Here is a 26,117-nt window from a genome sequence, read left to right as displayed (position 1 = left end):
ACTGCAAAGAGAGCAACGGTACGGCCAGGGGAGGGCACTCATTCTCCATTTTCAGCTGCTTATACAAGCTCTCTCAGCTGCATTTGCACATCTACTTGCTCTGGCTCCTTTTTGGCCGGCCCGCTCCCCCCTACCTCCCTCTTTCTCATCAGGGGAACCATTTTCTCTTTAGAAAAAGCACACAACGAGGATCCTTGCCTTCGATCACATGTTATGCTATAGTGTGTGTTTATGAACACGTAGACATTCACACTGTGTTTACAACTGCCATGATCTTATATCCGTGTGCAGCTTGTAGCATATTTGTATCATCTGTGCAGCTTTTAAAGGCACAATCCCTGATTCAAATGTAAATACAAGGTTAATCCAACTAACAGAACTTGAATCATAAAATGTGATTTGTCATCCAATTCCCTGACACCTAAATCTAATTTTGTCATGTTATCTGGTGCTATTTGGTTATGGTTTTCTCATATCAATATTATGTTTTAACCAGACCGATGTTACGACATGGGCTTTCATCTGTAGCCCAAGGACTCTGAAAGGTTTCTGAAATTACTTCAATTTTACAGAGTCATAGATTTACATATTTCTTCTTCAAAGTTCTATTTTAACATTACAAAGGCCACTGAGAAAATCCAACAAGCTGTTAACCTGTTAAATCAGGTGGGTCAGTCTTTACAAACTCCTGCTGTGAGCATGAGTTTCTTCAAACCCTCAGAACTTAATTTAAAATTCGAGTGTAGATCCCATTTTTATCTAACACACCAAATTCGTCTGGCTGAATTTGGAATGAATGTGTATAAAATGAGACACAAAGCATGTGGTCTTGGGTTTGAATATTTCACTCACTGTATACATCATATAGAATAGAATAATAACAATACATACAATTATAATACACCAAATTAAAGAAAAGCACCTTAAAAAAAGATCAAAATTGAGTCTCACAGAATTGAGAAAGCCCTGGGGGGATAAAAGACTTCTCACATACATTATTTGTAGCCAGAGGCATCATGTAGCACCTACCAGAGTTTAGCTCCTTGAATCTGGAGATCAGAGCTTTCCTCCTCATCCTCTGTTCCCAAAGAGTCTCCAACTGGCCTTCTGAGTAGTTTATTGGCCACTCGATGACCCACATCCTCTTACTCCTTTATTTCCTGACACTGTCAATGACAACTGCGTAAACTACTTGTAAAATTTACTGGCTTACACCAAAACTATTACATCTTTTGAGCAAATGACTATGTTGCATACATTTCTATGGTTTAAATTACTTGAAAATTGTGGGGTGAGATTATTTCCCCACCCTTGAAAATATATAAGGAGAGAAATGAGAAATCTGCTTGACTGAGGTAAAATATTTATCTAATTGATTTCATTTTCTCAACCACTTATCCAGTTCAGGCTCCTAAAATTCAAAACATCAATCACCTGGTTGACCACAGCCTTTCCTTTGCTGTATTGCACCAGTTGAAAGTGATAGAAAGGATAAGACAGAGTGAGAGGGGAGGACATCCAATAAAGGTCGCAAACAGGATTTAACCCTGCAAACTGGTATGTACCTAAGGCCTTCCAGCCATCAGATTATCTCCCATCCACATGTTTCGGATATCCTCCTATCAGCCATGAACAGGTGCCCACACCATATACAGTAGCAGTCCATGTAATGCATTAGTCAGAAGCTGCTGAATGCACAGTTGGATCGCAGGCAAGACAGAAGCTGGATAGATGGATTAGTAGAAAAATCTGCAAAGTATTGCAGTTACTTATAATTAAAACCTGAAATGTCCTCCTAATTAAGTAAATGACTCACTGAGCAAACCCTCTCTTTAATCATGAAAGTGATTCATGTTTTGAAAAACTTAAGATCCTGAGATGTCACAGACTGAATACAGACAATCCATGCAACCACCCTGCTTTACTGCCAGGAAAGACAGTAGTACATTTTAACTCAAGAGGAATGAGAAATGAATGGAATAATTAAATCGAGGCAGTGATTAGAATCTAATTTCACTCCAAACATGAAGAAATGAGGAAGGTGGCGGAGTGAAATTAGTGAGATAAGTGTCAAACAGTTCGATCTCACAACTCTTAGCAGGATCAAGATGATGTCATTACACGTTGTGAGTGCGGCCCTATTACTGTATCACCGGCAATTACTTGCAGCCTGTTTCACAATAGGCTGATAATAGAGTAATACCTCTTTGTGCCTTGCTGCTGGGGTCCAGACAAGACCGGATTTGGATGAAATAACAGCTGACGTGTGTGTCGTGTGAGTGTTGGAAAAAAAAACTCAACTGAGCATTATATCAAAGATTTCAAAGCAACATCACTTCTGTACAGGAAACCGGTGACGCATTTCAGTACAACCCAAGCTATCACACAACTCAAAGGCAATATTATCAGCGGACCTGAAGGCACATCAGCCATCCCTAAGTTTTTACTTTCTTCATTCTGACTTGCAGTACACATCCCAGACTTCAAGATGATCACGTTAAGTGCTTTCAGTAAATAGGCCCATATACTTGTCACATTTTACAAAATGTCTATATTGTCTGTGCAGATTTAATTCTTTATTTCAAGGCAAATCTCTTAGATTCAGGATGGTTATGTGCGTATAGAAAACATGTTTTTATGCCCTGCCAAATCTAGGGGTTCCAAAAACTGCAACTGGAACTGTTAGTCATAGACTCCAACAAGACATTTCAATCAGTCTACCAAACATTTTGGCTGCACACAGGAGGCCTGACATCATCATTTGTTACCTTTAACATGACACCAACACCAACATGACAGCTACAGCCTGGAGTAGAGGATCAAACACTGATCCTGTCCATGTTCATATTGTATTATTCATTTCAGCCTGCTGTGTCTTTTACTCACCCATTCTTTGTCCCCTCTTTTCCCTCCTCCACCCGTGAGGCCCCAGCTGGCACCCATCAAACTGTTTGTGCAGGATAACTTTTGTTTATGTCTTGCGCTCTGTTAGTAAAGCTGGATGATGTCACTTTTTCCTCTTTATCTGTATGTATCTCACTGACTGCATGAAGATCGGCTGATTCATCCTCAGATTGGTGCACGGCAGGGTGTGGTGCAGGGTTCTGCTGTTAAGACGCTGCTTTATGCTGTTTGAAAAGAGCTACCTTCTTAAGTTTGTAGACCAAGATAATACAGACCCCTGCGGTGTCGTGCCAGAGCTGTCAGATTGATGTTGGATTAAATGTAATGGCTTCTTCTGCCTTTTTCTGACTCTCAAAGGCTTACTATGATTAACTGGCAAAAAACACCAAACTGTAGCCCACCCTGCTACAGAAGATATTTGTATACTGAAATTATGCGGGAATGAAATGAAAAGGATTGTGAGAAGTGTTTTTGACATATTGACTCCTGTTTAAAAATGTCACCCTTATGCCCATGCTGCTAATTAAAACAGGTCATGTTGGCTTCAAAGGGATGTTACCTTCTGCAGTTAATATTTAACAGCCTGGAAATTAATTGAAAATGACAAATGACATCAATTTTGGTTTTGCACAGTTTTGCCAACCAGGAAAAATGACAGCCATTTTAACACGCAGCCGACTGGTGTCATTTTATAAGCTGCATCTGCAAGGGCAGAGCTTAGCCCATGAAGGCTTATAATGTCACCCGGGCCAAATTCACACTTTCATTTTGTAGTAGCAATGATGACATATGGTCCTAAAATTAAGATGATAGCGTGCAGGAATATGCCAACGCTTTGGCTAATACACCTATGTGCCTACTGAAATAATAATAGATGTATCTTAAAATACCGAATACACATTTAAGGAAGAGCAAACTGTGCTGACCAAGATAACTGCAAACATGCAGACTTTGGAGGACATTAAAGTGAGTGCTTCTCTCACTGTTTCTCTGGGAAAGTGACAGCTTTTGAAGTTAAAATGCCTATCTGGTGATTCCTTGATGAGTTAAGAAAGAAGCTGCTGCATTGTTCAACAAGAAGCTTCGCAAAGAGAATGCTACTATGTATTTTTTACCAGTTGTGGTGTTCAAGTAGTATATTGTTAAATGTTTTTTATGCCAGCTTTGATGCAATATGGAAAAATACATGGGTAAACACTAAAGCAACCAGGGACAACTTTATATACACAAGTATATGTATGTGCAGGCTATGTGAGGAGAAACAAGAGTCTACAACCATAGCAGCTGTGTGACAGGCATAGTGTAGCTAAATGCTGATATTATCATGACAATGCTAACATGTTCATATTCACCAGGTGTAATTTTTACTGAATTTACCATCTAGTTTAGTGTGTTAGTATGCTAACATTTGCTAATTAGCACTACATGCAAGGTATGGCCAAGGCTAATGGGAATGTCATTGGTTTTGCAGGTATTTTATTTGGTTAAAATATTGGACAAATTTAAATTTTGCATCCCCAGAGCCACACCATGGCTCTGCATGCCATCAACTAGGTCTCAGCAGCTTTAACATTTTTTTCAATCCAAGTGTTTGGTCTTCTCTGCTTAATGCAACTCCTTCTTCTTCTTCTGGTAGGAAAAAAACCCCAAAGTAGCCAAACCAAATCTCACAAAGTTGTGCCTTCTTACAGGCTTTCGAGGATGTGTAACAATCAGTAAACTGGGATACATTTAGATGTCTGATAACACAGCCTCTGCCAGAAGAAGGAAAGTGTACACAAAAAGCTGGCAAATAACCATGTTTTTTCCCATTGGGAGTTCACTTGGATCCCAAAGCTCCTCTGCCTTACATTTGAAAGATTCCACATATTATAAACTCAGTGGGAAGAAGCAAAATTGAACCTCCTGAGGAAATTTCTCAGTCTCGTTTGTTTCACAATTATTTCCTGTTGAAGCTCCCACTGCAGCTTGCTATTGCTGGAAGTGGGAGCAAAGCTGATAAAGAAGAATTTCATGCACGGCATACAATAAATGTGACAGCTTTGGTGAGTTGAATGCCCATAAGCATCATCCTTATGCATGCTGTTTTGAGTTTCTATCCACTTATATAATACGTTAAGATATGAACAAAAGAACAGACAAGAAAGAAGAAAAGACAGTTGTTACAGAAGAGTGCAACAGGCATGGTTACAGAGTTGGGATGAGTCGTAGACTTTTCTTATTGACTTTACATATCATCATTTGTGGCTATACAATGTTTGCAGTGCAGTTGAGGACACAAATACGATAGGAAAACCAAAGCAGCACAGATAAACAATGACAAATCCTAGCTGTGCTGTTTCTATCATTTGATCCCACTCATCAAAGTCTGTAACTTTTCAGAATCCTTCTCTCGGGATTTGTTTATTACTGGGATCTGTATTATTTTGGGAGATACAGCATTGCACCATGTAGGGCTTGTATTATGTTGAATAACTTTGAATCAAGCTAGTGGTAACATCAATAGGATGGATGAAATGAATGTAATAAGAATTTCACCCATTATAGACATTAGAAAAAATCTTAATAACACAAGTTGAACCCAGAAAACAAGATACACTGATCTTGCCTCGCCAAAATTAAACATTGGTCCGGCCTTGTTAGTAAGCTTGAATTGCTAATGTCTTATTTACATTTTGTCATTTAGACTTAAAATTTGCATTTTCTCTTATTTATGCTGCTGTCTTTCCCAGATCTTCTTCAAAAAGTGATTCCATTCAGTTCCCCTTGACGAAGACACCCATTAATTAAATAAGAAAACAGGCTATGCCGCAATACTGATGTAATGAATCGGTAATGTTATGGCTCTCATTGAATTATGCTGTATTCATATGGATAGTTAAAAATAAGCACATTTGAGAGAGAGATGTCATGAAACAGACAAGTTTCAAAATTGTCAGTGAGGTGGCACAAATGCATGATGGCTAATTTGTAACGCTAACAGGGTTCAATTATGCAACATCCATATTATTTCATCAGGCTGCAAGAAAACAGATGTCTGCCAAGACAGTCTTATCTGCCAAAAGCAATATGGCAGAAGGGTTGCATCATGAGTCAGGTGTTGTACTAGTTGGTCTATCTGCATTTAACAGACTCCAGCTTTGTTGACCTTAACTTGAGACCATTTAAATCCCCTGGGTCAGAAGTTATCAGCCCTGCTGAAGTGTCCTTGAAGGCCTGTATATACTTCATGGGTGCTTCTCAGCAGCTATTAATAGATGAATCCTCAAATTACATGTTTCTAATAAAGATGTATTTTGGGTACACAATCAGGTTGTTTGCCCCACCAATTAAATCGGGCCAACTCATGGGGACTGCACTGATAGTACTTGTAGATAGGACGGACTTAATTGTTGTTTTGAAGTCAAGACAGTCAGAAACAGCCTAGATAATACCGGAAGTTGTGAGAATTCGTTGTCAAAATAAAATCATAAGTCTTTCCTTTGCTTACTGTTTTTAACCTTACCATACTTCATGTGAAAAGGAATGAGAGAGGTACATTTGAACTAAACACGATGAGATAATAAGAAGAACTATTGATTAGATCTATGGTCAGTGAAGATCGGCTCAGCGAACGGGAACTGTACTTAGGTTTACTGTTGGAGGTGATAAGGAAGAGAACCTAAGGTAGAGACCGATGTTATCAGAAAACAGGTTGAAGGATAAGTAACCTTCCTACAGTGCTATATATTAACTGTGTGTATGAAGGATTTCAGAAGCAGAGACAGATGTGTTCCAATGGAGCTTGTGTGAAAAGCTACCATGGACAAAAATGAGCAATGGGCTGAAAAGGATCTCAAAACAGCATGTGTCCTTCCAAGCTGTCTTGTTTGGCTGGCACAGGAATTTTCACATTATGTATTATGTAGACTGACTGATTGATTGATTTTATTTATGGATATAGAAGACAATGAATCCAAGGGATAACATGTGAATGTATGGAACAATTTACAGCATGGATGTTGTATATACCTCTATTTTTATTTATCTTGCTTCTTGTTGAATGGTAGATGCTTGTATTGTATAAAGTATTCAAGTTTTGTTATGTTACTTCCCTCATCTATAATATAAATCAATTTTTGTACCTTGTTTTACACAGTATTGCTGCAATAATAAAGTCATCTTATCTTTGCTAATTTTAAGTCCCCTTCCACTCAAAAATATGTTTTTCTTCTTGTTCCTACAGTTGGATGTTTGAGCTTCACTGTGCAGAATGATGTATATGCAGAGTTTGTTTTCACATTCATCTGCTGAAGTTTCTCTGTGCTCATGGAAAATCCAATTTTAAGGTATGGGCCTCCGAGCATGATTTGTGACATCACAAATAGTTTGGAAGCCAATCCTGGTCCAATATTCAACTTAGACAAGACAATGTGGAAACTTGAAGCCTCCAGTGCACAAAGACTGAGAATGGACTTTTCAGGGAAATCGGAGACATTGTGACCAGCAGGAAAACTTCTGAGATGAAACACATTTGCACATTTGTAGATTCTTAAATTTTAAATGAGGGAGAAGGAGGAGATGTCGTTTTAAGGATTTTGACAAGATAACTGAACTTTTTTTGTGTGAAAACCATATCAAACACAAACTATTATTCAAGTGTGTATAGCCTATATAATCAAAAGGGTAACTTAAAGCTGGAGTACATGACTTTTGTCTCCATTGTCTGACACTGAGAGTAATAACAAAAACACTGTCAACACATGCTTATGTTATAGGCTTCGCCGTAGCCTACTCTGTCGCTTGTGTTGCATCTGTAAAACGGTGGATAAATTGTTTTGAACGTCACGCAACCCCCGCGAAATGACTCGTTTCACTAATAGAATTTGACCAATATCCTCATGCAAGTTATCAGAGGGATAACCGGAAATCGGCCGCTCAGCCGGCAGAAGTCTCTGGTGCGCACGTTCTGCCCATAAAACATTGGCAGCATGCATTCATCTGGCCAGTGCGGGAAAGTCGCCACTGACACCAGTTTTAAAACCTTTGTATACTGTGAAATTCAGAGAGATTTATCTAGCGGTGATAGACTTAATCAGCATAGTGTGACCTAGTTTTACAATGGCTTCAATGTAACGGACGTTCATTTATATGAAAAAGTTCCGCACTGCAGGTTTAATGTCCTGAATTTAGGGTATTTACTACTTCCTAAACATTTGGTGATATGGGTTTTTATCTTGAAGGCAATCTCCGGAAATCCTGTATCTTATCGCGTGCTATTGACTCTGCTGTTATGGAAACGAGAGTGGGCGGAGCTAGTTCTTGCCATTCGACTCCGGGTTTGCTGCGGTGATGAAGTCCTCGGTGACCAGCGCAGCGTAGTCAGCTCTACGAGACACTACAGCACACAGCTTTTAATACCCGCTGTGTTTTCACTCTGCTGACTTACCCGGAGAACTAACTTGACATTTTCCCCTCAGTTTCAGTCTCATTTTCCCCCGTAAAAACAGGCCAGGCTAGACCTGTCGCGCAGTATCCCCATCACCACCTTTCGTGGATTTTTTCTTCTTCTTCTCCCCAGCACCCAAATAGTCTGGTGCATGGAGGGGAGAAAGGGGGCAAAACAAAAATACACTCTGACGGATTGTTAGCCGAACATGACGAGAAGATGTGGAGGAAGGTATGAACTGGCTGATAATGAGGATTATCTGTGTAACTAACAGACATGCAGTGAGGTGCCCTGGTTGCGGATTCAGCCTTCTCCAGTCATCGAGGTGAGGCGGAGATTTTGGGAGAAGTCGTGTGGAGCACAAAGAGCTGATTTTAAAGCCGATGATACAACAAGTTTGAACTATGTGCTGACAGAGGACTGGAGGTGGGAGAGGAGTTGCAGCATTGTGGTTGGTTTCTGGCTGTTTTCTGTGTAGACTTTCACCACAACACAAAGTTAGACAATCCGGTAGAAGTTCCCAGTCTGTACCTTCAGTACTAACACTTGTTATTGAATGTGCTGTGTCTGGCCAGCGCCTTCTATTCACAATTGACTGCTTGTGCTTTTATTTTTATTAGATAACCGCACTTAGCCTAAGTGTATATTTCCACTACAACGTTTTGACCACAGAGTGAGGCTCTCTGTACTGAAGTCCACTTTAAATGCGGACTGGTTTGCGGTCAGTGAGTGCACAGCCGAGCCGCCGGTGCCACTTGATTTTTAATTCAAGGCAAGACAGAAGTCGGTTCATTTTTCACCATTTTCTGACAACATTATGGAGCTGACATACAGGAGCGTTGTCCTGCTGGGGTGCATCTTCCTGGATTGGGCTCTCCTGGGTTCTGCAGAGGAAGGTGAGTCTGTGAGGAGTTTTCCTTCAAATGCTGCCTAGATCTTTATTTATCTGTGTGTGTGTGTGTGTGTGTGTGTGTGTGTGTGTGTGTGTGTGTGTGCGCGTGTGTGGTTTCCGGGGCTCAATTAGAGGTCCAATCTGTATTACATCCTGTCTTTTACCTGAGGGGAGTGCAGTAAAACCACATGAAATGTTTATAAGGATGCTATGCAAACACCTCACAAAAACTTTAAATCTGAGGGGAATCATCATAGAAATATCATAGAGGGATGTGATTGCAATCTCACTAATTAGAAGTACTGTATGTTACAGGCATACAATAGGAAAGGTCTCTGTGGAAATGTGCTTTAAAAAATGTGACTTTTCTTCCCTTTACCTCTGGCACTAGACTGCTGGGTTTATCTTGAAAGAGTTTTTTTTTTCACAAGGTTGCCAAAGAAGTAACAAAATCATCAGTTTTCCTCCTCTTGATATCTTCAGGAAGGCCTTTTCTAAGACCTGCACACTTGACGTGTTCAGTTTCAAGTCAGCAAAAGGGTTCCAAGGCATCTTCCTGAGGGAACACCAACCAGTTTACCTTAAAGTCAATACTAAAACATTCAGTGAATTGTGGCTGATACAGAGCTGATGTACTTTCTGCAAATTGACATCTACATGAGGTATTTTAGATTTTAGATTACGTTTAGTTTGTGGAAAAAGCTTTGCAGCAAATATATAATCTGGATCATAATTTACATTGGTTTCTGGGAGCAGACGTGACATTAACGGGCAAATTATCCAGAAATCATCAAATAAGACCTCCTCAAATGATCTGGCATAATGAAAGAAAACGATGGTTTCAAATTATAGCTCGGCATCATCTGCATAACAACACGGCCTGTGTCTGGATAATTTACAGGAGTGGGAGACGGAGTCTCTTGGTGTTTATTTAGCTTTTAATCTCCTGCCACGTCTCTGTCTTTTTTGTGACATTAATAGGAGCATTTCAGTGCTGCAGAGTGAACTGAAAGCTGATTTGAATTTGTCGAGAATGCTGCTGAGACAACTTTTGGTAAAAAACCTTTGATAGAAAATGGTCTTTGGAAATAATGGGCCTGTGTTTACTGAGGATCAAAGGATCACAACTGGGTTTCTGCAGGAGCTGTTGAACTGCAGGGATTTTAAAAATACCTTGTTGCTCTTTAGGCTGCATGCTGTTGTGCTCCTGGGAGGACTGCTCTTTATTCTACATCAGGCTTTTCTGCTTGATACTGTGTATAAACTTACACACAAGATGATGTGGCTTCATTGCTTGGCTTCATGATTTCTAGATGTAGATGATTTTTACCCTCACAAGTCAGATTGAGAAAATGAAGAATATATGACCAAATCCGACTCTATTGTCGTCTGTCATAAAAGAAAACGTTGAGACAGCAGCCAGTTCTCTGACTAATTCCCAGTGTTTACTGCTGCATTAGGTGGGTACTCTGCAGCTATGAAAACAATGAGCGCTTAAACAATAAAACATTTCCCAAGTTTGTTCATTCCAATCAGTACTGGTTGTAAACAAGAACGCCACGAACATGCATGACTTCACATATTCTTTGGCAGGAACACAAATCTGTCAGCTGCCTCTGGTTTGAGGCTGGTTGCTTTGTATCCGCTGGTATTAAATGCCCTTTCTTAGAGGGGAAGGCACTTATGACTTCTGCTATGAACTGTAGAAACACATGGATGAAGCGTATGTGGCGTCACCCATGGTGTGAGGGTGCTTTGATTGGCCGATTGCGAATATACAAACATTCAAGAAATGTTAAATTACCACAGATACCGAGAGTTTGAATTCTTCCAGGAAAAATGTTGTTGACTTTGCATTGCAAAAGAGAAGTCTGGGATTTTCCCAGACACTTAATTTTGGTCAGAGTTTTTTTTTTTTTTTTTTTTTTTGAGAGGCAGGGATCAGGCCATTAGAAGAACTGTAGCTTATTCTGCAGCTGGAGCTACAGGTTTCCACAGCTGGACTAAACTAATCTCACAGAGTTTTAGTCTTTTTCTGTGGCACGTAGGAGACGCTGAGCCTCAAATCTACGTGGGAGGCGATGTCAAGCTGGTTTTTGGTGGCAGAATTTTTAAACATGCCCCTTTAGAAACTCAAGATTTGTCTGTGTTGACTTGGCTCGGTCCCCCCCCCCCTTCCCCCTCCCCCCACCCCTCGCTGATGTTTACAAGGTGCCGGTTCCAAACAGGTGCAGCACAGGCACGGTGCGGAAGATGGGGATGTAGACGGGAGCTGAGGGGGTTGTGGCGCTTTGTCGACCGACTTCAGAGCATCTGTGTCTTGCCAAGTGTGAACAAGATGTCTGGTTTTCATGTCTTGGGTAATGGCCCGCTCCTTTGCCAGCACACTCTGGATCATCCTCTACCTTGTTCTCCACGTAGTAGGGAATTCTGTAATGAACTGATGGGAGGGCAGATGAAGCTCACTGCTGCCAAATCTCTCCTCCTTTTCCAACTAAAGGATAAATGACTCACTTACACACACCACTAGCTCGTTCAGCGCGTGGATCGCTCTTCCTTCTGTCTCCGAGAAGATTAAAACAAAGACCCCTTGATCAGATAATTACTTTGGCTAGAAATTAATAACAAGCTTTGGCTGGAAATTAGTAACGAGGACGCAGACACAGACAGAAAAACAACCACGCTGTCTCTGCCTAACCTTGCACATAAAAAATGCATCCTGCATAAAAGTATAATCAAGGCCTTAAACTGAAAAGACTTTTTAAGCAGTCTTAACAATTCTCGCTAATATAGACCTACTATGATTTAAAAAATATATGTCTTTAGAAATTCAAGCTATAAATGTTTCTTATCCTCCCACATTCAGACTCAACCTATAAAATATCCATTATGTTTTTCTCCCGGCACCCCTTTTTTTTATGCCTCGCACATACAATTTCTCTCAAGATGCAGCCAGTCACAAAAGCACCGCAGTCTCCTCCACCGGTTCAGATCCAGAGCTTTAATAATATCAGCGCTTTTTTGTCAGAAGTGATGCAAACGTGTCGCCACTCATCTAGACAAATAAGACAATTTCTCACCCCTGCGGATGATAAAGTTGTTCTGTTCTGTCTAGTTTTATGTGCCTGAAGTTGTTTTGACCCGTGCGGTCATCTGAGGAGTGACAGATTTGTGTAGAGGAAATGTTAATCTCAGTGAAATGCACCATAAGGCTCTCGTTCCATTCGTACATGCGGCTTGACTGTAGCTCAGCTGCGGCAGAGGAATGGGAGTCGGCGTGTGATTGTCTCTTGAACATTGCTGTCAAGTTATTTTCTCTTCAGCAAAATTGTTTGCTCTTGGCAGTGAGGCTCATACTTAGCGCTGGTAGTTTATAACAGCTTCATAAATCCATCTTTCTTTGCACTGGCGATGGGGAGTGTATCTTCTGCAATACGGTATGTTACTGCAGCTGTTACCTCCGTCTAAGTCATTTTTTCACATAGTTTATGACAAGAGAGTGCGGCTGCCAGTGTAATTTGTTTAGAAGGGGGGGCCTGTCTCGTTGTTAGGGTGAAAAACCTGGATAGCACTTTTTTAGCTTGAGTTGATGGAAGAAAGGGTTGAAGTGTCATCTTTGTCTGTTAGAAACTTTAAACACAGCAGCACTGTTTTGTTCCATATCACACTTTCACAAAACCAAAGTGATCCTTACACAGAGGAGGAGGTGACATTAACATCTTTTGATTGGCACTTGAAATGACACACGTGCAGCCTCCGTTCTGGATAAGGAGCTCTCACAGGAAAAAAAGTATGTGAGATAAAGTGGGAGATAACTTAGTAATAAATGACAGTTTTCATGATGTGGTTAATAATTTAAAGTGTATCGTAAAACCAAAAAAAAAAAAAAAAAAGATATTAGAGCTGTAATGATTAGTCAATTAATTGATAATCGAGTCGTTTCTGTAATTTTCAAAGTAAAATGTCAAATATTTGATGGTTCCAGCTTCTAAAATGTGAAGATTTGCTGTATTTCCTTTTCATATATGACATTTAAAGGACCGGTATGTAGGATTTAGTGGCATCTAGCAGTGATGTTGCAGATTTCAACCAACTGAATACTCCTCCCCTCCCAAGCATGTAGGAGAACCTACGGAGGAACTTGAAACGTGAAAGACCCTCTCTAGAGCCAGTGTTTAACTTTGTCTATTCTGGGCTACTGTAGAAACATGGCGGTGCAAGAAAATTTAAGACATCACCAAGGACCCTGGACCTTGAAAAAAATTGTGAATGCCATTTTTAAACTATTTTTTAAAACTTCTCATAAGACTTATCGAGAAAATGAACAGCGGTTTAATCAATATGAAAAATAATTGTTAGTTAAAGCGCTATTTAATATAACAGGAAAAAAAAAACATATATAGCCTTAAACAAATACAGCAACACTCACCAGTTGCTCATATCCAGTCAGATAAATGACGTGTAACAGGCTTATTTAAATGGAATTAAACAAAAGTCATTAATGTAATCTGCTTATAGTAGACTGCTTTTAGGTGAAAGGCATTGACATCAACCTCGTGAAAACAATCAAAAAAGGGAGGCATTCTTGCCTTTTGTATACAATATGATGAATAGCATAATGCCTCACAATCTAAACTTAAACTCACTTAGTGTCGCAAATCAGTAAATGCAGGAAGGATGGTTTTTTTTTTTTATCCAAGAGGCCTTACTTGAGCCTCAATCCCTTCTTTCACAGACATGTAGCCTTTTCTTTTGCTACTCTTTCCACGTCCTCTGTCTCCTTGATGTTTGACTGGTGCTATGCTGTTTTCTCTTGCTGACTGTCTCCCCTGCCGTGGAAATGTGGATCGTTTCCCAGAAATCCTTTTAAACGGAACTGATTTTTATAAGAAAGGGATTTGCATTTAAAGCAACCTCCCCCCTCTCTGAAAGCCTGTAGCCCATCATCCTCAGTACCTCAATCCGATGATTAGCTTCCTCAAGAGTTAAATAGGCATCCGAGTGCCACAAGTACTCTCAGTCCATGTCTCTCTCCCTCTCTCCCGTTTCCCCTCTACGAAAAAAAAAGGATGCATATGGCAGCCGGGAATTGCAGGTGGATGATAGTTTAGCTCAGTGAGAGGATACACCCCCAGCCCATACATCCATGTCAGGCATTCACTTTCGAGAGCCAGTCTGTCCTCCACCCACACGCTGCTCTCTGAGAGTGGGACACAATGGGGACAGGCTGCAGCAGAGAGGGAATGAGGCCACAGCCTATCAGCCATAAGCACCAAGGAGAATGGCACTTTTAGAGGGATGGGGGTTCTCTTTGAAGTGAGTCAAGGAGAGATGGGAAGAGCGGCATGAGTCAACGAAATAGAAAGAGCAAGTGCAGTGAGGGCAAGGAGTATGTGCACATCTGCACGCCGCATAATGAGCAAAGTATGTATATTGCCTATTTGCATTTTGTAATCACGCACACCTGGGGGCCAGATATGTGAGATATATATGTGATGGGCTGAATATGTGATTATAGCAAAGAGATTAAAAAGGCCTTTAATTAGAAGACAGCTAAGAAGGAGCTGTTTATCTCATGTCCATCTTTCTCATTTATCTTCATCATAGCTGTAATTTGATGTATACTGAGCATTGTACTGGAGACATCCTTTTGTGAGGCGCCTCTACATGCCATTGTTGTGCTATGTCGTCTGATGTTTTCGCCATTGCATTCAAAAATAGAATTGAATGTTGAGTGGGGGGGGGTGGGGGGGGGGGGGGGACACTAGGCTGGTGAGACGTCTGAGGCAGGATGTGCAAGAATTGATTAAAAAAAGCAACCTTGATGTAAAAAAAAAAAAAAAAAACGTTTCTGAAGCGTGCACCATCAGTAGACTTGATTCGATTTGAGTCTGGGATATTTTCCACCCTGCGTCACAGGTTGACCTACATCTCGTGTTTGATATGCTCGTTTTAAAGGTAAAATGCAATTGGCTCGGTTCGACATCAAGCTAAAGAACATGTGCATGTTTGCCTTCCACCTTCATGAATGCACACTGTGTCAGTATGTCTCCCAGGGCCTGCTTTCATATACCACACTGAACCGAGTGGGCTCTGCTATATACGGCATAACAGAGACATTCCTGTGCGCTAGCTGCCCTCCTACAGCTTGCACACAGCTAAGAGCTTTAAGAGGGAGTCATGCTCCAAAAAGGAGTGGGTCAGTTCAGTTGAAGAAGCATTAAACACCTTTTTTTGGCAGCTTGATACCTCCTTTTTTTAAGGGTAGCTGCGCAAAAAATTCACTTTAAGCCTTTGCTCATGTTCTTATATATCACCACTGCTTCAATGATAACTGATCTCCTCCCAATCCCATCCAGTCATTAGGAAGATTCTCTGTACTATTAAACTCTGTCCGTTTTTCTAAGATTGGACAAAAGTGTGGTTTTTGAAATTCAAACAGTTTGTAAACTACTGAATTCACCCCCTGCGGAAGACATAATATGGCTGGCTGAGGAAGGAAAAATGATGCTCTTTGTACTCTAACAAATGGCTTCACATCCAAAGAAGAGTCTATCTTTATCCCAGATATCGGTCACCGCCACACAAACTCCCAGTCGCCGGCTTGTTGGAGCAACGCATAGACATGATGAAGAGAGCTAGCTCTCAGCGTGTCTGTTGTTGTTTGAATATGAAAAAGCGTGACGTGTCGGAATAAAAGGGAGGATTCTCACAGAGAGTCTGTTCTCTTGTATCTCTACTTAGATGTGTCAATCCTTAGATGGTTTATTTAACTGGAGTCTGTACTGTTAGCTTCAAGCTGTCCACCTCCCACAGCAGATTAGTCACTGGAAGCTATGTGTGTGTGTGTGCGCGTTTTCTTCAGCAAGATTTTTTTTTTTCTTTCTCCCAAAATTAATTTTACATTCTGCTTTATTAAAAGCTTTGATAAAAACTCTGTTTTAAGTACAGAAATAGACATTTTTGGGGCTCATGGAGTTTGGTAGATGCATCACTGCAGCAGATGGAGCTATGTGGGTCCTTCATCAAGCCAGATTTGAAATAGATAGGTCCCTTGTTATATATTATTTTATAAAAGTTCATATTTCCAGGTTTTTTTTTTTCTCAAATGGGAGTTCATTTTGCTATAGAGGATAATATGTCATTGCTGTAGGTGAACGCTTGGAGTGCTTTGTATTCATGATTGAATGACATAAACATGCTAATAATTGATTTCTAGCTCTGTAAGTGTAACTATCTGGTCTAATTATCGGAGGACACAGCAAATACGGGGGTAGCAGAGTCTCCTGCTGGTTAGGAAGATCATCCCAGATTTCAGCACTGCATGACTCCAAAGTGTCCAACCTGCAGGGGTGCCAGTCTATAACTGACCCTGACCTCAGGACTCCCCATGGACAGAGAGGAAGACAAGAGGATAAATATCTTCTTGAGAGATTGAGAAAGTGTTTGAAAACAAGCACATAGCCTGCACTTCATGGTGCTTTCGCAGCGATGACATAAAGCTTCCCACCAGACGATCAGCTGCCTTCAAGCTGTCTATGAAGATATTAGCAACTTTAGGCTAGTTGGTTTGGAGAGAGCACGAACCACACTGTGATGATGTGTGATAGCTCCCAGGTATAAACAGCAAAGTGTCTGTTTAAAGTTGTCAGACCTGAATTCGGTTCATTAGGATCTTGGCGCCTTGTAGACAGTGTTGTGGTAAAAACACTGATGTATTGACAATAAATTAAAAGATGAGCTTTTCATTTTTCTATTATATAATAACATTTTGTCTCCACATTTGTTACGTTTGTCTGTTTGCAGTCAAGCATGAAAACATGGTGCTTTCTTCTGCCAACCCTGATCTCTGGATTTAGACTGCCTGCTCTAATGCTGACTGGCACATCACCTAGACGATGAATCAATGCGCAGTGTCATTTCCCCAATATAAACACTTTATCAAGTAGATGAATATGGCTTTGAGTCTTGTTAAGCTCGGTTTCTCTTTTACTCCGCAGTCGTACGAGCTGTCACCTTTGACAGCATCTAACAAAGTGAAACCTTTTTACCAAAAGCGTATCTGTAAAGACCGTCATCACAGAAATGGTCTTTTAAAAGACCAAAGTGCTTAAATGTACTGTGCAGCACACATCTGTTTACTAAAGCACTTGCCTTTCAACCCTGAAGCATCAAGGTCTTTTGAAAAGAACATTTTTTAAGCTGAGAAGAGGTTACAGCATGAGTTTTAAAGATTAAAAGATGTGTCATTCTCACGAGAACAAGGCGTTTCTTGTCTCTCAACAACTGCATATGTTTTTTGTTAGGTTGTTTTTTTTTGCCAATTAAATGAAAGAAAGTAATCCTCTGGTAATGTTTCCTTAATTCAGTGAGGCGCCAGCAGTATCACTTGTATATAATGATTAATAAAAATGTGCCGGCTACACTAATCAATACAAGTGACCCACATTTTAAAGAACTTTCCTCCTTCTATCTACAGCAGCAGGCAGGGTTTGTATAAGGCATTAAATTAAATACTGAAAATGTTGAATATTGGTATACAAACTTTGTGTATTTATTAAATGTAGCTTAGCTAGCTTAGTTTAGCTAACAATTAAAGGCAAAAATGCCAGAAATGCTTTAAGAAAAAGTAAATAAATACCTTGATTGTCAATATAAAAGTCCTTCCTGCACATGTCACTTTCACATAGCAGCTTAACATTGTTTTTGACGTAATGTGACTGTTGTCACATAACCACCAATATTGTTTAAATCTTATGTTTAAATCCTGTTTTGCTAGAAACGCATTGTAATTGGTTCACACACAAAAGGAGCATTGTACATCAGACAGTCCTGCTTTCTGCCGTTGACAACAACATGCAGTCAATTTAACAGTAGAGGTAGAAGCATGTGGCTTTTGATAATTGTCATCCGAGATTACAATTGGAGGTAAAAGAAATATTGGAAGAGCAGGGAAGGTAGACAGTAATTATAAACAAGAACAAAGGAAAGATACACAAAGAAGAATCTCAGTGGAGAGTTTGGTTTAAAAGGGAAAAAATGTGGAGCTTCAAGACAAAATTAGTCTCCAGGTTACAGTGGAAATGAAAAATCTGATTGTCTGCCCCCCAAATCTATAGATCAAACACCAATGGTTTGTCTATTTTCTAATTTGGGTATCATCCCAAGTGTTGCCTCTTTTTTTTTTTACTGCACATTATTCTTTATTTAAAAAGTGGCATGGCTTGAGGAAATGCAGAGGGCTTTGAAAAGTGCAGCACACCCTCCCAAAATATAATGATTTTTTAAAAAAAGGGGGCTTTTTAACATTTCCTTTGTAATTCATTCTTCCTCGTATATGATTCTGTATCAGGAAGCCACCAGGGAGTTGGTTTAGCCTGCAACAATGTTCTCAAGAAGCCTCTCAGTTTTTCACAGAGTTGGGTTATTTTTGAAGAGGGCTTGAGAAAGTGGTGCCCATAATTGGAAATAGCAGGAGGTGAATTCACTGAGTAGCAGATCGATATTCCAAAGAGACAGAAATATGCTGTAAAGTAAGGCAATTTGAGGAAGATAGTTCAGGGAATTATGCATTAAGTTCTCAAATGTTCCCATTTAGAGCTGAATTAACAATTTGACCAGAAAATAAATAAGAAAAACACAGGAGAAACTTTTTCCTTCCTTCTATTATGTTGGTGATTAAATCTTAAAAAATCTATTGCTTTCTCTTCTCCTTTCCAGAATTAATTGGCACCTGTCGTACACAGATGTCCATCAGCAAACATCCCCTGTAATAACACTGTAATCTATTTTCAAACAGTCATAGATAAATCTGTAGATAATGTTATTTTTTCATCGAGTGCAGAAGTCTCCTTGGGAATATCTTTGGCCTCCAGAGCTGTGAGAATTTTGTTTGTCTAAAGGAAAAAAAGGCTGTTTGAGTCCAAGACGCACAAGTGCTGTTCAGCAGTTGACACCACAGGTCAAAACTCATTACTTGTGGGAAGTGATAAAAGGCGCAGAACCAAGTTGATGTCTCATATCCTCTTAACTTTCTGTTAACCTCTCATTTTATGTGAGGGTCCGAACTTTTTATACCACTGTGATTAAAGTAAATATTCACTTTGAACTTGTGTGACTTGAATAATGCAACGGTTTTTCCTTCCACTCCACCACAATTAATTTAAATGGAATAGCAATGAATCATAGATGCACCTTTTGGATGCTTCTACCTGCATTAATAAACATTTGTTTTTTTTTGTTCCAATACCAGAGAATTTTTTGTTAAGTCCTTTCCACACATGTATTCATATTTAACAATCAGCAGATATGAGAAAACATTAAAAAGGCAGTTAGAAATCCAATTTCAGCGTTGTAATGAATTTAAAGGATGAAAAGTCATCCGACCTCTCTTAAAATCTCTCCACCGTGAACTCAGACACACATCCTCTACTAGGCTTCCAGTAACGGTGAGAACAGATGATTCATGTAATGTTTTTGTCCATTGACTCTCTGATTACAGTGTGGATCCGAGCCAAAACATTCAGAGGTCAGGTATCGTAGACCTGCACTTAATCCTCGGTGCTTCAATCATTTTGATTCACAGCAGCGTCGATCCTCTCTAGTAGCATCTTTGGTTTCTGTCCAGTTATGAAGTTTCCCTTCCTAACTGGGTCACATCCTGTCCTGGGACAGAAACCAACCACAACACCTATTGATATGCGTCCCTACAGACAAGAAAGTTAAAAAAAAAAAAAAAGTGTCAAACATTAACACCTTTCTTTCATCTCAACCTCGCTCTTTTCATCTCTCTACTCCATCAATTTCATGCAGTCACATGCAGTTAAAATAGCTGAGCCCATCCACACGTGCCGCAGAAGGCTTTTGTTATACAGTAGATGAGTAGTTAAACAGCGTCCCGCTCGGCTTCTGTGCATGTCGGCGGCTGGCCCCCACCAGACTGGGAGACAGGAAGGGGACATGAACTACAGGAAGCTGAGGTTTAATCTCACTAGACACAACTCTGTCAAAGACACACAAACACGTTTTACACACACACATTCAGTACATAGGTTTCTTCACGTGCACACGCCAACATGCACATGCAAAAACAAGACTGGAAAGCTGAAACATGAGGTAAACTATGGTAGATAACCTAAGTGCCAAAGACATCCAAAAGTAGCATTTTTAAAGATTAACTAGCGATATTCTTTGTAACATGTGGTCAATAAAACCTGGAGGACTATCGCTCCTACCATATGATGTGTGAGTGTGGTAATCTTCTGCAGAGGAATAATTTGGATAGTCTAACAAACAAAACTGTTGAAACAGCTATAATTCATCAAACTAATGTTAACACAGACAGCCTCGTTCATTTTACCTGTAGTTAGCAGTGTGACTATGGCCTCACTCTAAAACATCTGCTAATATTGATATGGAAAGAAAAAGATCAAAATTAAAGTTTTTTTTAAAGGAATAGTTCTACATTTTGGGAAATACGCTTAATTGCTTTCTTACCAGGAGTTAGAGAAGTTAGAGAATACCACTCTTGTGACTGTAGGATAAATATGAAGCTACCGCTAGCAGCCGGTTAGCTTAATTCAGCACAAAGACTTTAAGACTCTCAAAGACTCTTTACATTTAAGATGTATAGATTTAACAAACAAGATGTAATGTATGAATTGTTGAACTTAAGTGGTGCTGATAGGTGTTTTTTTTTAATTTCTTTTTAGCTTTGGACAGACTCAGGCTAACCGTTCCCCCTGTTTCTAGTCTTTGTTTGTTAGCTAAGCTACCCGCACAGACATGTATCCTTTCATCTAAGTGGGCAAGAAAGCAAATATATTTCCCTAAAATGTCAAACTATTCCTTCAATTCCAAATGTGAAACACTGATGTATCTAATCGTCTGAGGCACCACAACATCCCATAAGAGTGCCTGATTTCAGGGAATTAGCTTTCTAAAATATAAAACATGTGCTAGCAGTGTCCCCTGAAAAACCTGTGGTACTGAGTAATACCTGGAGAACAATAACCCTCCTACTTCACTTCACAATAACTTCACTACTTCAGGAAACAGGACAAAACCTTCATGTCAACTTTGGAAGAGAGCAATTTTCAGTCCCAGACCACCAAACAAATGTTATTTATTCAAGCAGTAATTCCTGTGTGTAGCAATGTATAATTTATTACATTTTTGTTTCTCGTGCAGTATGTTATTAAATTACTTTATGAAAAAGAAAACACAATCATTTATTTCAGTGACACAAAGCTATTGTCAGTGTTTGTTTTTATGTGGTACATGTGAATGGTATCATTGTATGTTGGGAAGATCAGATGTATGATTGATCATGTGATATGGATGGAAAAAGTATTGAGTGTACAGAAAAACAGTATAATGACACCAAGATGTTATCAGCCTGATGGCCTTGGGTTAGCCGACCACGCGCTTCGGGAATTTCTTTTTTAGACACTGTCAGCAAGAGGCCTGATGAACATAGCACTAATACTAGCAAACACACTTATAAGCCCATCTAGTTTTTATACATTTGTCATCTGGAAATCCCAAACCCTCTCACATCTCCTCTCCTACTTTCATTCCTCTTTTTCATTATCACTGTTCTTTCCCTCTGTCTCTATTTCTGTAGGTGTACGAGGGTAATTGGCACTCTGTTTCTTTAATTAAAATGAGGTCGAATTGTAGCTGAAGCAGAGCAATTGTTCATAGGCCTATAATTTCCCCTATCGCACTCTGGAGCCACAGAGAAAGTGGAAAATATGGAGGGAAAGGGCATGTGACGAAGAAATTAACACAAAAGTAGAGAATTATGAACATTGTAAAAAAAAAAAAACCAGAAGGGATTTAGATCAAATGGGTCTCGAATTTGAGGTCAGTTATCTAAAGCCTGAAGACAGCTGTATAGAAAACGAGGGCGCAGTATTCAATGTATAGTCCTCCCCTTTGTCGAAAATACAGCATCAGGTTTTACATTTCAAAAGGAAACTGAGAACAACACCCTCCATTGTCTCCCTTTCATACAGAAAACTTAATACGTTCCCCATACCTGTGTGTTTTCCCGACATGGTTTGATGATGAAAACAAAAGCTGTACCATGTTACTACTGATATTTCTGATATATCTGTACGCCAAGTCAAGATCAACCCACCTACTTCAGACTCGCCCCTCAATGTCTTTACCTGAAAACAAAAATGAGTTAGCCACATCTATTTATAATTTTAAGAACACTTTTTTTCCTAGTTGTAATTCCAAGGCTCAGTCCTAGTCCTCTTGCCAGCACCAGTATTAGTTTAGACTTCTCCAGTGTCGGCTCATGTGCACAATTGTACTGTAATTACTGTAAAGTTGTTTGTTTGGGGTGTTAAATATGGCCAGATGACGAATTTTCATTGTTTCTTCATTTTTCTAGCACTTGGGGCAATTTTCCGGCAGTGGGTGGTCGCCACTGCCGAAAGAATGTAGGGGGAAACGCCGGCTTCCTCTAACAGGGCTTAAGTCTGAATCCACTTCAGTGAAAGGCAAGGCTGTGCATGCACATAATAGAAACACTCACCATCTCATAGAAAACACTCACGCTCACGCATCCTGTCTCATAAACCTTAATGATAGAGCAGCGATAAACAGTGATTACCATGCTTGGAGGGGTGGGAGGGGGTTGTTTCTTTTCCACTCCTTCAAATCACCATATGAAACAGAGGCAGGTGTGCAAATGAAAGGTAGAGACTGGGGCAGTCTCACACTGGAGCCTGAGTATTATGAAGCTGTTTTTTTGGAATTATGCTGAAGTGAACTTGAGGTAGACTAAATGTGGGGAAAGTACCAGCCTGAACTTTGTCACCCAATTATCCTCTTCATCCACCTCTCTCCTCTTTTTTCCCTGCTCTCTGCAGTCTTTCATTTCTTCCTCTCTGTCGTCTCAAATTGTTATAAAGCCGACGGGCTTCTGTGATTTTGAAGTGGAAGAGGACACAAATCATGTGTGTTTGTGTCGCTTTAAGGGGAGTTTTGCACGGAGAAAGTAAAATGATTGTGAAAGAGAGACTGGTAATACAGAGGGAAAACCATTGATTAAAGTCACATTTACCATTTACCTCTCAGTGCGATATAATGACGAACCTGCTGCATATGCAACCCTGATGATTAGCGAAGCCATGCTGCTTTCATATGCTGCGCATGAGACAGGTCGTCCAGACGATGGCAACGAGAAAATGACACTGAGGTGGAATGCAATAAGAAAGATTTAAGCAATTTGGCTGTATGACAGTGAGAGTGGGGTTGAGAAGGGGATGAGTTCTGCATTTATGTGTGTGTGTGCGTGTGTGTGCGCACACTGAGGAAATGTATTAAATTAGCAGGAGCCAAGATGTGAGCAGCAGCAGGCATGATTGAGTGATCATTGAAATCATTATGGAAAAAACAAGGATATAAAGACTCAGATATTGATAGATGACACTAGATATTGTCCACTTAAAATATTTTTACTGTTTGTCATTTTGTATGAAAATGTTTAAGATTTGCATGTTTTTTTATAATCTAAAGGAGGAATAACAGCTGGGCAGAAGAAGATATATTTAATTAAGTGGTTCAGTTATCAAAGCGCTCTGCTAATGAAGTCTGTATTTTTATAAAAATTGTGACTTGTAACCAACTGTGGTTTTGCTGTTTTATTGATGTTTCCTAGTAGAATGTAGGATGTAGAATAATTCATTAAAACAGCGAGGGAAAATAAAAAAGTAGACTGAATCACCTCCATCAATTTGTAAACACAACAACAACTTATACTGAACTTATACTTACAATATCCAAACATACCTTTATATTCATTTTGAACTGTTAAGTGCAGCTATGATAGGACTAAAGACACACCTAGTTTAGAGTCTATCCTGACCACAGTATTTGATTTGTAACGGGGAGTTTAACGTTCGTCAGTGGCGTCTGTTTCTGTCTGGGCGGCGACAGCAATAACATTTGTCTCAGTAGGAAGTGCGAGTCAAATTCTGCCTTATCGCTGAGTTTTTCTTGTTGGTTTTTTTTTTTTATGCCTTCGTGTGTATTTTATTAGGATGTGGGTCGGTAAGTGGTAAATGTGATTGCCTCTTACTTCAAACAGGATCACAGAGATTATTAACTGTAGGCGTCGCAGTTATTTTTGTAAAATACTCCAAGTGTTGGTGATGAACAGTGTTGCGCAAAATATATTCATAGAGTACAAGGAGTCCCTGACAGCCTTCATATCTTCACAGCTGTCTGTGTAAAAAGGTTTTTCCAAATATCCTCTTATCCTGTGTGCAGTGTTCCTCTGGAAACTCACTGTAATCATCGGGATTCACGGTATTGAACAGACAATGAAAGTAATTTAGGATTACACTGTAAGGTCATTTAGGATGAGTATTCATCATAGCTTATAACTTTGACCACTGCTAGTCATCAAACTATTGGGAGTGTGGTGAAAAAAATATATTAGCTGTAGATATTTTTAGGTGTTTTCTGTGTTTGTGCTGGTTTATTATTATTATTTGTTGTCTTCTGCAGTGGCTCAAATTGCCGTGAGCTGAAATGAGCTAAAACCATGAAACTTGGCCCAATAACTTGAAATAATGTACACGTGCTTCCCTAGAAATACGAGCCCAATCGACCAGATGTTGGCACTGTATTTAAGACCCAAAAATGCAATTTTGGAAATCCGATGTAGGGGGATGAAACAAGTGTGTGATTGGTCTCACTCCTTACTCCTTAAACTAGCTGAAGTGTGTTTGCTCACCTTTGTGAAGCCTGAAACCTGCTCATTGCTGCTTGTGGCTTTAATTTTTGCTTTCTTCTGTTGTGCGCAAAAAGGCTTGAACCCACCAATTGCCGCTTGCAGCTATATTTCTCTACTGCTTCAGTAAATTGTCGTTCCAGGCGATGGGGGAATCTATAGTTCCAGCCAGTGTAATAAAGTATTTTAAACAGAACCGAGACTGTGGTTGAGGTACATCCTGTGTAATATACATCACATTTTAGCTAACCTGAGATGATAATTAATGATGTTATCTCTGTAATTGTAAACCAGTGTTAGTGCAACTTGACAAATGGCAGAAGCCATTATTAAACCAATCTCCACAGTGAAGTAAATACAGATGGAATCACTGAACCTGTGTTTAAAATTGGATGCATGATTTCGACACGCGTCTATGCAGAGCAGATGTTTTGGACAACAGATCGACATGTTGAAGCAAGTAGGAGGTGAAAACGACACATCTTAAACCGTTAAGAGCAGCAACACTCTGGCCCTGTTCAGAATTCAGAGCGAAGCAATTTTCAAATCTTTTTTGTTATGAATGTAAGAATGAATTATTGTGAAGTGTTTGTCAGTTACGGTTAAATGAACAGGCAACAATACAGTTTGATTCTTTGTGAAGTATTATTACTAAAGTCAATAACGTGTAACGAGAAAAATATATTGGTACTTAAAATACCTTTAGAAACCAAAATTGGGCAAAAGTAAAACAATAAAAAAGAAAACTGGGAAAATAGAAGTTGTTCAAAATGCAGAAGCAGATGTAGTACTATGTGTGTTTGTGTGTGTGTTTAGAGTGTGTATTAGTGAGGTTATGGGATGCCAGACTAATTGAACAAAACATCTTACTACCCTCAATGATAAACTCACACTGAAACCCCCATTTCCTCCAAACTCCCATTTCCATGCAAGCGCTCTCCTTGATCATGGCACATAAGAGAGCCGCATTAAATCCTGTTTATCGGTAAAAACCAAAGTGCCTGACCCTTGAGATGAGCCTCTGCGGGAAACACGTAGGGCTCTAAAAGCCGGTCTGTGACAGAAAACTCATCCCTTCAGTATAAATACGAGTCACAATTCAGCAAAGACAATCTCCTAAGAAAGCTGGGCGTGAAAAA

At 39.7% G+C, this 26,117-nt stretch overlaps 1 protein-coding gene across 2 annotated transcripts in view; it reads left to right on the top strand.

Moving 5' to 3' along the window:
• Positions 1 to 8,224: 8,224 nt before the first annotated feature.
• The window catches only part of ephb4a (eph receptor B4a), a 35,088-nt gene continuing 17,195 nt past the window's right edge, over positions 8,225 to 26,117 (top strand). For both annotated transcript variants that reach the window (XM_044369973.1, XM_044369972.1), the window contains exon 1: positions 8,225 to 9,228. In XM_044369973.1, coding sequence (XP_044225908.1) covers positions 9,150 to 9,228 — 79 coding nt within the window. In that variant the 5' untranslated portion in view covers positions 8,225 to 9,149. The remainder of the gene's footprint in view (positions 9,229 to 26,117) is intronic.

The sequence above is a fragment of the Thunnus albacares genome, chromosome 13 (assembly GCF_914725855.1).
Source record: "Thunnus albacares chromosome 13, fThuAlb1.1, whole genome shotgun sequence".
NCBI lineage: Eukaryota > Metazoa > Chordata > Actinopteri > Scombriformes > Scombridae > Thunnus > Thunnus albacares.
This window is presented reverse-complemented; position numbering and strand designations above follow the sequence as displayed.